Here is a 15,577-nt window from a genome sequence, read left to right as displayed (position 1 = left end):
TCCTTACATGTTCCTTGACTTCATTACACTTTGTTATTCATTGATCCATTGATGGTCGCCGTTGCTGCAAGTTTTTTTTTGTCACACTCTATCCTTCAGATATTATTTGTGTTTTTGCAAGTTGAAGAATACGTTTAGAAGATATAACGTTACACTGGTAGTTATTTCTGCTCTTTATGTGTTGTTTTTCTTTATAGGTAGATCCACACCCTTGACACGGTAATCATCTCACCTGCCCAGTGTTCATTGGCCCTCCATGTATATCTTCAGTGTGTGTGCTCTTTTGATTGACTATTTATTCCTACTAACTAACTGGGTGGCATAGGGAACACGAAGGTTCATCACTGAACTAATCAAAGCCCCCCATCAGTGTCTGTCCTGGGCCAGCAAAATCCAGTCGTCTTCCAACTCCTGTCTCCCATAGATCCCGCCTGAGATTATCCTCCCATCTACGTCTAGGTCTCCCCAGAGGTCTCTTCCCCTCAGGCTTCCCGACCAATACCCAATGCACACCTCTTGCCCCATCCATGCACGCTACATGCCCCGCCCATCTCATCCTTCTTGTCTTAATCACCATGACAATATTGGGGGAGGAGTACAAATTTTTGAGCTCATCATTGTGCAGTTTTCTCCATCCAAAATATCCTCCCCAACACCCTATTCTCAAACACCTACAATGTATGCTCCTCACTGAGAGCGAGAGGCCGTGTTTTATACCCATACAAATCAACAGGCAAAATTATTGTTTAATTGTATTTCAAGCCTGTCGGCAAGTCACACAGCTGGCAGTCCTCTTATTAATAATTGTATGTCATGGGAGCCAATGCATAAAGGAAGATTGAAAATGTTTTTTCCATCTAATTTAGATTTTTAAATTACAGGTGAATGGTGGATGCGTTGATTTGTTTTCATTTATTTGAACAAATTGTTTGATGTGTGATTAGGAATTGTTGGCCAGCATAATTTTCTTGGCCGAGCCAGCGATGACGGATTCGTGGCCGTATAATACTTTAAGATATCGACAATAGATAGCTGTCTTCGAAAAATATCACGATGCGAAAAGAGCGTTTCCAGTTGTAACTTGGTATTAAAAATATGCGTGATCCATAAGGCAGATAAGATTTGTAATGTAAGTATAATGCCTTCAGTTAAGTGTATATACGTTAAAAATAAACTGAAAAAGTTTTCAATATATATATATGCGCACCGCACGTATACTGTGAAGTTATAACCAGGAAAAATAATTTGGCGGTAATTTTAAAGTGTATGCTTCCATATTGCCAATGAATTTCAGGTTCATAAAATACAGAGAAGTAGTTAATTAATAAGCTGGAAGCATATACTAAGGGACTAGTTGTTATTATAATTTTATTTCTAAGTGAAATTGTTTAAATAGATATATCACAACACTTTGAACCCATGAATTAAGACTCTAGGATGTTTTGCCATGTAGTCTGTTAGAAATTGACATGAAACAAAAGTTGGTATACGTTGATGCTCGTCTTGTCATAGGTTTTCATGGCTGGAGTTTAGTGTGTAACTTCACCTTATACTCAACCTGAAGATAGCAACTGCAGTGATTGCCAAAACGTTTGATAATTCCCAACATTCATTGCAGTTCTTCCACGAAAGGTGAGTTACACAAATATTTATGTGTAAGTTTAATAACATTTTATGGTGACTGTTAAACTTCCCTTGTTTGGTACCGTGCCCCATTGTCTCTTTGAGGTTAATTTACTGTTTACTGTGTGCCATAAATTATACCTAAAAGGTCGAAATGCACCAAAGTAGATGCTTCAAGTTAGTGAACATTAAGAGACCCCTAGTTGATCTGTGTCAAGTCTATCTATGGACCAGGACCTAAAGAAAGTCAGAGACGTTAAGTAGGACTCACATTACATAAATTATGGACTGAAATCTTCTCTGAAGTTTATGACTGGAATGTTGCATACATAAGTGTGTGAAGTGTATAAAGAAAATAATGATTCAATGGTTTTAAAACTTGTATTTAATTAACAGTTTCTTGAATTTTTTGTACAAAAATAAGACTAGTCTAATGGAACCTCAAAAATTGACAAATCAAACTAGATCAAACCTTATGAGATAATTCATATGTGGGAACTGATGATGTCTCTTTATATATAACACAGACTTTCAGTTATATAAATTGAAATTGGAGTCAAATCTGTAATACACAACATGAATCTTTCACAGCCATTGGTATTGCAACTCAGCTGCATTGAAATGAAGTGAGTTGCTGGGTTTATTGTGTAAAATTTTCCAGTGGATTACGGTATTGACATTTCTAAAATGTGTTATTTATGAATTTTCATTCCTGTGTTACCTTGATGTTCATTATTTATGTCTGAAATGATTTTATCTTTTCCTTCCATCTTGTTATTTTGCACTGAATTCTTCTGGTAGCAATTAGCACAAAAATTTTGTAATAAGTAGCAGCAAGTCTTTTGTAGAGAAAATCAACTTGGAAGCAGACACCATAACAAAAAGTGTTTTGTATGAGTGTTTCATACAAAAGTTGAAAATCTTAATGAGACCTACATTTTAATAATGTCTTGTATAAAATATTTGTATAATGACGAGGTTTCAAGAATCCTGATTACATCAATGTGCCTTTATTGGAAGAATAGAAATCCATATTAAATTCACCTAACAACTTTTGATGTGAAGTGGTACTAAAACCTATCAGGCGTAATTCTCTGAAAACTTTGTTGAGTACTTCTACCAGTTATTTAGCATGTTGCTATTTCTGTAAGTAGGTTATTTGGTTTTGAACCTTTGTTATCAGTGTAATATATCATTATTCAAACATAAATTTGGGAAAAAGGTGTCTTTGTGTCTGATATACATATTAATCTGATATGTTCTTAGAAATTCCCCAAATATTTGTTGATCATTGTGAGACTTTTCCAGATTGGGAATTTGTTGACATGCAACTGGAAACTATCAATTTAAGGCATGGGAGTTTGCATTTGTTCTTGTAATAATTTTTATAGTCTCTCACAGTGTGCACTCTGTATAAAATAATTAAGGCAGTATGTAAAAATAAATCTCACTGGGCCCTGAGATTTCTGTTAAAGTGGTTACAAAACTGCAGTTTCCAGTTTAGATGGAATATGTGACATTCTGTTCTTGGTACTTATTTGCAGAAGCTGATACCACCGAGTGATTGTCATGGCTTTGTTTTGGCCCAACTTATTGCAAATTTTTAGATATTGTCCATCATATTTAGTTCCGTGTCTGACAGGAATGAAGAACGGTGTTTCACTAACACTTTGCCAACCACAATCAAGTGATGTTAACAGGGTGGTCATCCTGAGCTTGGAGCTCAACCGTGAAGTCCCACTGTTGTGACATGGCCCCACGACGACACTCGGACAGCCTTAGTTCTGATCTGATCCCCGATTCCAGACATTGTCCTGAAGACAACAACACAACAGCTCTTCCATGGCGGCTCCATTCCTGTTGATAATAAATTACTCTTTTTGTCATGTAAAAGTTCTTCAGCATTTTTTACCCACATACCTAATGAAGAAAATCACACTAAAATTCAAAATGAGGGAGATATGTGGAAGCCTCTTTTGCGGACTGATGTTCATCTACTGGGTGGATTTGTAGGTAGATACCAGTGATCTGGAGGAACATACTGACTCCATCTCCAGCCTTGAAGATCGGGGCAGCGTGTTGTTCAAAAATCCACATGATTTTATAACCCAGAAGACAAACATTGACATCTTCATTCCTGTGAGAACCTCATATCTCTTATTTAGAGGGTTCAGCCTGACTGGTAAATTTTATAGATATTTCAAACCCTGCACTTTTGCCAAAAATTAGATCTGTCGATAGAGAACATTTTATTGAATTATTCAACTTTCGGTGCACGCTTCCAGAAATACAACTTGATCTCTGCTAATCACTTATGTCTTTCCCAAACTTCCACACAATTCTTACAAATATTTTTGTAGGAATAAGAATACTGAAGTCAGGGAACAAAGTAATACAGTCTCTAACTTCTTTCTGTGTCACACACTTGCTTAGATGCATTTTTAATGTATCTGACTGAGGTTGAAAGTGTGCTCACCAACAAACTCCATTAGTTCACCTGTAGTGAGTGACTGGACATATTTATTGAGCCCTGATAATGTGTTAGCTGCAACGGTTGGATACCGTCGTCGATAAATAACAGAATAATTATGAATTCTGAGTTTATCCACGAACCTCGTTAATGTCTCTTTTAATATTTACTTCGCAATGGCATGCTGCACGTAGTTTGTGACTGGCTCACCTGCTGGTATGACTGTGTGCATGTTTCCAGCACTAGGTTGAATTTATTACGGACTGAGAGACACAATTTTCCATGCTGGATGCTTGCAGTATGAACATTGAATGCCCAGGAATGCTGGGAGAGTTCAGATTCGTTACATTCAGCCAGTTTCACTCCTGAACTCTCTACTTCAGATTGCAGGCACTGCGAACCCTGTTTTAATTGTCCAAATGCAGAATTCTCTTCATTTGGCAACCTTTAACATAATTGTGTTGATGTTATTTTAAAATGTGATATTGATTGATATTTGGATTTACTTATGATGCTGTTGATACTGATAAGTGAATGCTAGACAAAATGGTGGACAATATGTGTCTCAATATCCGTAACACCAAATTTGGGTGCGAATTTCATGTTAACTTTTGCTAAAAGAAAATGAAGATTTCTGTCTTCTGGGTTGTTGCCCCGTGTAGTATGGTAGATGTTAACCTACGTTTCAGAGGCCATACTGCCTCCGTCATCAGGGCGATGACTACTGATGATGGAGGCAGGATGACCTCTGAAACATTGGTAAACATCTACCATACTACACAGCACAACAACCCAGAAGACAGAAATCTTCATACTCACCGCTGTGATAACCTCAAATCTTACATAAAAGAAAATGCTTAGAAACTAGTGATTTGATACTTACTTGAGCTCTGGAAAGACATTTTCCAAATACCACTGAAATGGTCTGCAATCTAATTGACTCTTCACCTCCAGCTGTTCCTGTAAGCTGTTTAGATAAAGAGTGTTGATCATGTTCAATGATTCCTTGTTGCCTGTTTCAATTGAAGGTTATTCTATAGCATCAAGTTGGCTGCACAGGTTATAAAACATCAAATGAAATTAAATGGAATGGAAACAGATGTCCTCATGCACGCACGCACACACACATATATATACATACAAGGGTTGAGTAAAATGTGGGTTGTAAGTGATAAGATTTGTCTCTAAATCCCCTCCTACCTTCAAACCAAACTCACATGCATGTCAACACATCCAAAATAAACTTACAGCGACAGTAATTCCAGTATAACCATTAAACTTGGTGCGGATAAGAAGCATTTCTCATATTCTGTCCGCTGACAATTTTATCGTGAAGATAATTTAAGTTTATTAATGTTTTTACCACATTCTCGTTGCTCCAGGCGATACTCACCTGCCAGCATCCAAGGCCCTGGCGTTTGGTTGCGCCTCGTAGAAGAACCTCTTGTGGTCTCCGAGCCATACTTCTGCCACCCTCTTGGTGTTCCTGTAACAGCAGTAGTTGGGATGACCCGGTGCGTCATCCCTGTCAGAGGTACGAGGCGCTCACCTTCCATGTTATGCCACGTCAATTACTACATGGTAGAATAATTGTGAGTTATGAATCGAATGGGATGGGATGTGGAAGGAACCAGTTGTGGTCTATTTAAACTACAGCTGTATTTATATGCCTACAATTTAAAGACTTGCGTGAGGTTAGCCAGCCATTTTCCTGGAGGGACTCATAAAACCCACTCAGGATGAAACGAAGCACCTGCGCCCCACACGTGAGTCAGATGTATTATTGGTGCTCTGTCTAGTTAAGAATGTTCACTGTCTCTGAGAAACTTTTTAAACGTCAGATAAGAGTTACTTGAAGCGCAGAGTGAACTCTTACCTGAGGTACGTGTCGGCGTTGCCACCGGGGAACGTGTAGGGGTGCGTCTTGCGGAACACGTGTCCGACCCTGCTGCAGGGCACCACCTCGACATTCCCCCCACACAACCAGCTCTTGAGTGAGATCTCTGTTACAGTGAAGCAGCATTTTCATTGCCGATTTATCAGTAATTAATAAACTACAGCAAGAATAAGAAAGACATTAAAGTCCACAATGAAATTAAGAGGACGTTCAATTTAAGCAGCTTTTGTTTATTTATTTATTTATTTTTATTTGTGATTCATTTAACAGTAGTCAATTGCTCAGAGTATGGAGAGTAGAATGGTAGGATGAATAATGAACTGGAAGTTTATGGGTCTCACCCAGATTTTCTGCTCCCCAGATGCGTAACCCCGAGTCGAACATCCCGAGCCTCTGGAACCAATCCCTGGAGATTAAGAACAGGCCACCTGCAATGGCAGGACTCCTGCAGGGATTTGAATAGTGAGTACAAGCAGATGTTTTATTACCAACATTGCTCCAGAAAAACACTCGCCCATTCGCGTCAAATTAGTGACATGAGACCAGTTACATTTCTGAACTTACTCCGTATTGCATGAGTAGAGCACATTCTGAGCCCATCTGTGTCTGTCTGTCTGTCCGTCGCGCCTTTTACAAGAATGGGACCGGAGGTTCCATCCTTGTGAAAATTATTGCACAAAATTAACATGGGATCATATTCACGCAAGACTTGCCTAAGATGCGACAGTGACATCACACTGCGTTAGTGCAAGAACGACCCATGAGTCATGGAATGTGAGTGTGCCTCACGGAGTGCGCCTGTCCCACCTTGTACTTCTGGAGCCCTGGTAATGTGCGCACATGCTCAGCAAACAGACGTCACCAATGTGCACAGATTACTTTGTAACTTAATTGATTTATAAAGCATCTTTGAATGTCAAGTAATTCAAACCCTCGCATTGCGCCATATTTTAGTTCCTTAATTACTCACAGAAAGGGCTCCATGGGACTACCGCGTCGTGTCCTCTCCTCATGGCTCAGTGGGAGCCACTTGAAGTAAAGACTCCAGTCAAATCCTGAAGCACAAAGAACGGCTTTGCGTCACAAGCGCGAACGTAAAATTAATCTGAAAATGTGAAGGTGGGGGCCACTTGGAAGATCTTGGTGTAGATGGGAGGATGATATTAAACTGCATTATAAGAGATGTGGCTGTCAGCTCGAAATTAATGGATACTGAATTTTTGTTGTCTTGTTCTAACTGTTGGAAAATTTAGACCGTTTAGTGGGATGGTTTCTGATTTTAATTTTTGGTTGAAATTGTATTATTTTTAAATTATAAATGTTGATTCGGACTGCTTATGTGTGGGTTCAGGTTCACTGCGCGTGTCAGTGCGTTCGCAGACTTCCTTGTTCCGGTCGTATTTTCTATCCCATGAACATGTTTGTCGTCACTCTTAACCTATTCCACGGAGCAGGTCCCTTCTCGAAAAGTCGACAGTAGCTCAAGTGGTCAGTGAAAACCCACCTTTGCGGACCCAGGAAATTCTTTGCCGCTGATCTGTACCCTCTAGTTGATGCCCTCTGTTTCAATATTGTCTTCCCATGTATGCCTAGATCTCCCAGGTTTCCTGACTAAAATTCTTCTGTTACTTCTCGTCTTGCCACTGTGACAAAATGTTAAATTGAATGAGCAATGCAAATTAAGAAAGTTGGCCAGCCTGCCTCACCTCCCTTGAGCTGTGGTGAGGATGCACGATACTGAAATGTGTCCATGTCTATCACGTCAATGACTGGGCTGACCACGGTCAGTGCATTCTGCAACAGACACACAGAGCGTTGATATTCTGATACAACAAGCAAACGCAATGTTGATACCCGAGGGGTGGCTTTACTTTGCCAGCTTTTTATCACCATTAAGCATTATTCGGCAAAAGAGCTTTTGATGGGGAATGCGGGTCACATACTTGATTTCCGTGTGAGTGGCGCTTAACGCGTCTGGTCTGGTATTTCCTGCACTTTTAAGGAAGTACGAAGGATGCTTGTTTTTCAAAGTTACTGAAAGTGTGGAACGACATCCTCATGGTAGCGCAAACGACATCATTTGAACTAAGTCTGCATATGCACACTGAGCGGGTTTTAGTAAATGAATGTCTTCGAAGCGCATGGAGTTGGGCCCACCTGGGTGACTCTGTCGAGAAGAGGCTCCAGCCAACCGACGTTGACCTCGCAGTGGCTGTCGAGGAACATGAGGAAGTCCCCTCGAGCTTCCAAGGCCCCCAGGATGCGAGATCTGATGAGACCTGTGGAGTCAGACAAGCGTCCGGTAATGCATCTCTGTTAATCGGTTTGGAAACCACGGATTGGCGGAAAGAAACTCTGGTTTTGTACGTCTCAGAGACTTTGAAGCAATCTGAATGAAGTTTGTGGGCGAGAGTTAGTGAAGACAAGCTTTTGGACAACTGCAGGCTTAGTCGTCTAATGGCCACTTAAACCATCAGCGTTCCTAGTCTAACCTCATTTAAACTGGTCTGTCCATCATGTGCGTGGTCTAACACTGGGTCTTCTTTGTTTCCAATAATCATTTTGTCAATGTTTAACAAATCCAAACTCGTACGTGGGAGAATACAATACGGATCTTTTTGAGATCTGCAACTTTAATTTTAAAACCCCCTTTTTCAATGAACACGCCTGCTCCATGTGATTGGGTCAGTGTCTGCTCAGCGACACGTGTGGGGGCGCAGACCTTTTGGTCTGCCTGAACGTCCTACATCAGGGTTTACCTTCCCTTGCCTGGTTTCTGACGACCCGGACTTTGGGGAGGGAAGACAGAAGCGACCCGTCTTGCTCTGGAACAAAGCGAACGAAAATATTAGTGTGACGAAGTGCATCATTGCAGCATCCACGCCGGATTAAGTCGGGTTACTTATTATTTTTTATGTGTTGTCTGTCCGGGATGAGACATTTATTTGGGTCATCGGACGCTGCAAGAATTGTGAGGCGCGCGGGCCGCCGCCACGTACCGTCGTCGCTGCGGTCGTCCACCAGGATCACTTCCTCGATGAGGTCGGGCGGCGTCCTGTTCAGCACGCTGCAATGAAGAACAGCGCGTTAAAACACTGTCTGTCTGTCTGTCTGTCGTGCCAGCGGAACTCTGAGTCAGTCTCACCTGACGACTGTGCGCAGCAGGGCCGAGCGGTCCTCGTTGTGGAAGGCGACGACGACCGATGTGGTCTGCAGGGGCGCTGCGCCGTACTCCACGTCCCGACATCTGTAACATCGGGAAGCGAGCTTGAAGAGTCCGCAGGGACCGAACGAGTATACTCGTCATTAGCCCTCATACCTGGCGTGTCTGGTGTCTGGCAGAGACCGGTCGCTCGGAAGCTCGTTGCTGCTACGCAGGTTGAAGGCGTGTCGCGCGAACACGTCTTCGTCGTCCTCCGGTGCCGTGCCGACGTACTGCAGCTCGTTGACGAGTATGACGGGCGCCCAGGGCGGAACGGATCCCACCTACGGACACGCGAACAGCTTGAACACAGACCAGGCGAAACGTGGAGCCGATGCGCCGGCCAATAGACGGCGTTTAAACGCACGGAACAAGAAACGAAGCCCGCGACAGTTCCACTTCCCTCTGCTGTTGTCGCATTAACTGAGCGTCTCTCGTGGTTTTCCTCGGGTCTTCTGGGTTGTAAGGTCGCTTGGACTCGCAGGTGAACATCAACGTTTCGGAGGAACGTGCCGCCTCCATTTTCAGGGAATGTCTGCCTACAACCCTTCTTAGCCGCAGTTTCTTAACGGGAGCCTTTAAAGGAATCCGGGAACCTGTGGTTTCGGAGGCGAGACCGAGTCATCCGCCCGTCTACCGGCTCTAAACCGGAAAGTCCGGTGCTGCAGTCTGGCGCTGAATCAAGTGTTCAGTCGCAGCCTCCAAGAATCTGCTGTGTTTTCTGGCCCCCTCGCTGTGGCTAAAGTTGTTTCAGCCATCGTCACGATGATAGAGGCAGTAAACTCCTCCGAAACGTCGGTCAGCATCTGCCAGACTAAACGGCGCTCCGTTTTGATACCCGAAGAGAGAGAGAGAGAGAGAGAGGATAGCAGAGACAACGGAGTTTTGATTTGTTTCGTCAGTGAATGCCGAACCTAAGATGTGGAAAGTCACGTGGACACGCAATTTAGCGGCGTCCGCTGCGAAAAAAGCTTTGAAGGCGAAAATGTTCTGAATAGCATTTAAGAATTCAGGCCGTACCGCGAAGAAAACACCGCACGTCACCGTTGCGAAGACCAACTCGTTAACGCAAAATGCAAAATGTTAAAGCAGGTGGTGCATATTTTTACCGATTGGGTTTTTGTGGGGTTACGCATTGCAAAGTAGCCGTGCGTTCAGAAAAGTGACTTAGTGACAAAGCGTGACGTCGAGCGTCTGCGTCGCCAGAGATTCTAAGAAATTGGGTAAGAGGAATGCGATGATGCATGTCGGCATGTGGAAAAACTTGAACAAATTTATTATGAGCAAGAAGGCAAGATCGAAGACGATACTGAACGTAATATAATTGAAATAATGGAGTGATGAATCGAGTGATATGTCAGAAAGGGATGGTCTGTGAGGAGTGGAAGAAGATAAAATTATCTAATACTTTCTTAAGCGTTAATTTTCTAGTCATGTGTAGTGAAATCGACTTGCAACGATGCGCCGTTGAACATCGCAGTCAGACAGCCGACCGGCCTTATAAGGAAGGGCCTCACGCCACGACCGGTGCCCCGCTGTCATAGCCAGTCACGAGACTTCGACCCCGAAGATGACGGCAGAATGCCACGCGAGACGCGCATTGTGCATCCGCAAAGGTTCCGTGTTCAGAGCCAGATGAATCCAAATCTCCCTGAGATCCATTTGGGAGTAGCCATGCCGACTACAATGTCGCAGCCTCCCGTCACATCAGCCCTCTTGGGTCCAGATGTTCCTCTCAGTCTGTTTATTTATTTTTGTCGCGAGGTACCACGAAAAGAAACAAACAAATACGTGATTTTCCACGTTTTATTCAGCAGACGAAGGGCGCGGCGCTGTCCCGATGACACTCTCCGCTCTGAACGTGCACGACACAAGGCGAAACGCCCACTGACTAAGTTCGATTTCCGGCGAGGTCGGACACTTCTCTGCCCCTTGCGTCTAGACTGGCCGCGTGGCCTGGGCGCAGGAACGGCCCCCCACCCCCCCAAAAGAGAGGTCGCTGGGAACGTGCCTTCTGGAATGTAGCGCCGATTCATATGTGCCCTACGGAACAAAACAAAATCACAGTGCGTCTAAACGAGATACGTCGTGCATAGCATTAAGAGGGCGGAAAAACCACGTTTCTTTATCCTCGTGAGTCTGTCCCGGTCTGACGGAATTTACCTGTGTCAAACGACGGACAAACCCGTCTCCATGTGCGTATTTTGTTTGGATCCGGAACTACGAAACGCCAGGAGCAGCCGACATAAAAACGTTTCCTGTGCACGGCAAATGCTGCAGTTAGAGACTGCAAAAAAGATGTAGGTCACGTCCGCGCTGTTTACAGAGAGAACGCGTTTCCCAGGGAAGAGCGACTTTCTGCGACGCGTCTCTCTGCACCCGCGGCGCTCGGCCTCCGTTCGAATTGACGTCTTCACACGAAGAGCGGATTTTCTTCTGCGCCACTCATGCAGTGATCTTTGTCTGGAATCTCGCGCGGTGCCGGGAGGGACGGACACCGCCTCCGGCGATGTCCTTGCCGGTTCGAAGTCTTCTTCTTCTTCTTCCATTGACTGTGGGCGGTGAGGACGACGTTTTCTGGGTTTTGACGCCTTGTAAGCCCGCTGTAGGCTGGCTTCAACCCTGAAGATGGATACAGCATCTTTTCTCCGAAACAGAGGCGCGAGTGCCTGAAGTCGAAACAAGGAAGGAGCAGGGGCCGTGGCAGGTAATGAGGTCGGAGGGTGGGACGTCATCTTTTATCTTCCAGTGCACTTCAAGGCTGAAAGAAAATGCAAATTTCTGTCTGGGTGTGGAACTTGGTCTGTCACGTTAAGGGAAAACTCCGAAGACGTTTGAGGGAATGAGAGAAATGAAGTTCCTTTTGTTGTATTGTCCAGCAGACATTTTTAGGATGAGCACTTGCAAGTCTTAGGCGAAGATGGGAGGATAATATTAAAACAGATGTGTCAGAGAGTGTGGACTTGATTCAATTGCACGAAGATGAGAACCAATGAACACGGCAATGGATCTTCTAATTCGACATTAATGCGGGGAATCTGTGCGGTCAGCTCCGTAGACTCCTTTGTTTGTTTGTTTGTTTGTTTGTTGGCTTCCCTCGTCCCGGTTTTACGCGAACCGGCTCTGCCCCCTCGTCACTTTACACCGGCCCGTGTTTGCGGAACAAATGTTTGACCGTGGATGTCGGCGTCACAGACTGACGAATCAGTGGTTTCCTCGTGCAGCAGAATCGTCAGCTCAGCTCAGCTCTGCCCAGGGCTCGTAACTTCGTTCTAGCGCGAAGTGCAAAGGAGATGGAATGGAGGTTTATATTTTAACGTGATTCGTTGTAAAATTCGTAGCTCTTCTTGGATCGGTCAGTCGAAGGCTCGTACCTGCTGTCTCTGTAATGACTCTATAAATGTAGGCATTCTGATGAACACTCAAAACGATGCCCGGATCAGAAATTTCGAAGTTGTCTTTTGTACGGAGCGGCGATGAGTGAAATTTGTGGGCTTGTTTCAAGGGACGAGCGGCGAAGCATTTTAAATTCGAATGAAATCATCGTAGGCGTGTGGCATGAATTAAATTGGACGAGGCTAAACACGGTCCTGCACCCACCATCACCTAAAATGTCTCCCAAGGACGAAGAAACCTCAGGTCTGCGTGGGCTGGACCAGAATTCATTGCCACCAGCCGACAGACCTTCCTGGTTCCGTGTCATTCGGTTTCATCGTAGCCCTTCAGAGCCTAGTGGTTGCCATATGTACCATAATCAAGAATTTTGCAGTTCGCCCTCAGAGTTCAGTCACTTCTTTGATATAATTCTCAAAATAAACAGCCAATTTTCCCCTGAACAGCATAAACCGATTGATGTTTGCAGTGGCGAAGTGTCGCGTTTTCTTTGCGGTACGGACTGAATTCCTAAATATTGCGTAGACGGGCTTCGGGCACCTCGAAGGTTACGATAGTCGGTAATCCGACTGGGATTTGAAACGCGTCCCTCCCGAATGGACTCTTCGTCGCTGCATGTTCTGCTCGCTGAGCCTTTCGTTGGCGTCTGCCCTGTTTGTTCTGCTTATCAGCAACGTGTGAAAATATTGTGGAGTACAGGTATGCGCAAATAGAGCAGAGTGTGAGATGGATCGAATCAGACGGATGTCGTACTCAGCAACAACGCCCTCGCAGGGACCTAGGGGTCTAGGCCGACATCTCGCGATTGACGACAGCCTCGTGTATCACGAACTCTTCGCATTAATTACAAAGACAGAAAGAAGTTTTGGGAAGACTTTGAACACCCATTTCCCTTCAGACGTTTCGATATTTATGGACAGACTGACAATAAAAATGAATAAGTAATTGCACAGTTTCCTTTCCCACTTCTGCGCTGAATGTCCGCTCCAGAGCATTTCAGGACACAGCGTGAAATGTTCGCAACATCGCCATGTTTACGAACGTTAAAATGTGAAAAGAACTTACATACAGAATCTGCACGCCCGTGTGCGCTCCTGATCTATCACCAAATACAATTTGCCAAGTCCAGGTGCAATTGCCATCTCTTCGTTGTTGCCCTAAATTTAACGAGAGGAGGGGGGGGTCATCTTCACACTTCAGCAGACACCCCCCCCCCCCTCCCCCAACTCCGGGAGCCTTCGCCTGCACTGGAACCACGGCTGTCTGACCGAGGTAAGTCACGACCCTCAGTCCTTTAAGTAACTATGAACTCGAATCTCTTCTGTCGTTTTGTTCTTCAACTCCCTTCTGAAAATTTGTCTATTTTCAATTAAAAACTGCTTCCAATATTTGCCTTTTCTGTGTTGCAAAATTGTCCAACAGAGAAACCGCTCGCCGAATCAGGAAGCCTTGGCCCTCGTCGGTTTTGGTGCTAAGTGATCTGCACTCTCATGTTCCACCGGCCGACAAAATTTGCCGTCATAACAACTCGCTCCACGGAACACATTCCTCCTTCAGAAGCTGGTCGAACGTCCTCCGCCTTTTATGGGACCAGAAGGTTCATCACGGCTCTCATTGGTCACCGTCCCGGGCCGTGTGAACCCACTCATACTCTTCCGTCTTATTCCCTTCAGATTTCCCAAACAAAAGTTCGTATGGATTTCTCATCTCCCTCATGAGCGCTACACGACTCCTCGATTCGATTGCCCTCATATCTGGCGAAGAGCGAAAAGAGTGACGCAATTTCTTCCCGTCCTGAGCACCGTAATGTCCAATTCCCTCACCTGTGTCTGCGAGCGACTGAGAGACAGCGAGGATCATTGCCAATTGTATTTATATAACCCCTCTACGTCATGAGGAATTAATACATACTTCATCGTAGCATCAGTTGAATTCTAGTCGTAATTTTATTATTTGAAACCCATGCTGAGGCAAACTCTGTCAATAAGAGCCTTAACCCCTATCATTTTGATGTAAATACTACACTTATTCTGCGGAACCTATGCTGGGTAATTTTTGTTTTACGCTTTATGACGTCATGAGCAGCAGTTTTAAAGCAAAAACTGTATAAGAAATTCTTGTGGCGGGTGCGTGTCGTTTAGCACTGAATTTTTCCATCTTATTATCGAATTATATATAAAACTGACATGGAAGTAAGTTGCATGATATCGCTTAATGTACGGCGTTTTCGTGAGCAGTTGATAAGAATCGCAAGCATCAAACATGGAGGACAGGTTAAAATTTGCGTTCCATCGTTGGCAAAATTGCCTTGCAGACCACTGAATTTGTATTACAATCTGGAACTGCAGCAGAATTCAAAACAGGTAAGGCCTGTACTTTTTCGTATTTTCAATGTGTATTTTTCTATATTGATCTACATTTAGTTTTAAGAAACCTACCTTTCGTCTGTTGCGATATTTTTTAATGGTGTGTAACTGCGACGTCGTATAATACACGGCGACGAGAGCAAAAGTGCTGAGCATCGCGAGGCGAAGTAAACTCCGCTTCCTCCACATAGCCTGCTGCCGCCACTGCAACACTTTTTCTTCTGCATCAACACCTATAGCCAGCTCTGACCTGATGATCTCTACGTGACGTCTGCAGGGGGGGGGGGGGGGGGGGGGGAGCCACACTGACTACTTGCTAAGTAATAATACCCAGCGGGCAATTTGAATGTATTTACTCTTCGACAATCCATCTTCAGTGTCGTCTCCTTTTCTTTTATTACGTATTTGTAGTGTGTGTGTGCCTTGACCCCTGAGTTACGCAAAATGTTTCGCTTGTCCTTCCAAAGCCCTTCTCGTGTATATACTGTGCAAAGAACTTTGCGCCCTCTGTTGTTCCGAATTTTAATTTTATCGTTTCTGTTTTGCTCAGCATGAAATATACAGAAATTGATTTTATGTGTTCAGTGCTCGAAAAATAAAATATACAACGAAATTTTAAATGTTTC

General features: G+C 44.0%; 1 protein-coding gene across 6 annotated transcripts; it reads right to left on the bottom strand.

Annotated features, from left to right (window-relative positions):
- Positions 1–1,985: 1,985 nt before the first annotated feature.
- LOC110834715 (polypeptide N-acetylgalactosaminyltransferase 2) lies at positions 1,986–15,210 on the bottom strand. Of its 6 annotated transcripts, none has more exons than XM_087348230.1 (14): positions 15,024–15,210; positions 9,310–9,476; positions 9,136–9,237; positions 8,990–9,057; positions 8,750–8,815; positions 8,148–8,269; positions 7,697–7,784; positions 6,961–7,045; positions 6,332–6,383; positions 5,970–6,096; positions 5,487–5,579; positions 4,977–5,106; positions 4,304–4,538; positions 1,986–3,480 (listed from the first exon to the last, which is right to left on the bottom strand). In XM_087348230.1, exons 1-14 carry the CDS (start codon positions 15,138–15,140, stop codon positions 3,307–3,309), a joined length of 1,626 nt encoding a protein of 541 aa, XP_087204356.1. In that variant the 5' UTR covers positions 15,141–15,210; the 3' UTR covers positions 1,986–3,306. The 6 variants fall into 6 exon arrangements, with proteins under 6 accessions (XP_087204356.1, XP_021929853.2, XP_087204358.1 ...); XM_022074161.2 differs by having other exon boundaries at positions 4,977–5,060; positions 6,332–6,435; positions 15,024–15,208; XM_087348232.1 differs by lacking the exon at positions 4,977–5,106 and having other exon boundaries at positions 6,332–6,435; positions 15,024–15,209.
- Between the last annotated feature and the right edge of the window lie 367 nt (positions 15,211–15,577).

Source organism: Zootermopsis nevadensis, unplaced genomic scaffold (genome assembly GCF_977971745.1).
Source record: "Zootermopsis nevadensis isolate Lab colony 2312 unplaced genomic scaffold, Znev_1.0 Znev_ptg000012l, whole genome shotgun sequence".
Classification (NCBI taxonomy): Eukaryota; Metazoa; Arthropoda; class Insecta; order Blattodea; family Termopsidae; genus Zootermopsis; species Zootermopsis nevadensis.
This window is presented reverse-complemented; position numbering and strand designations above follow the sequence as displayed.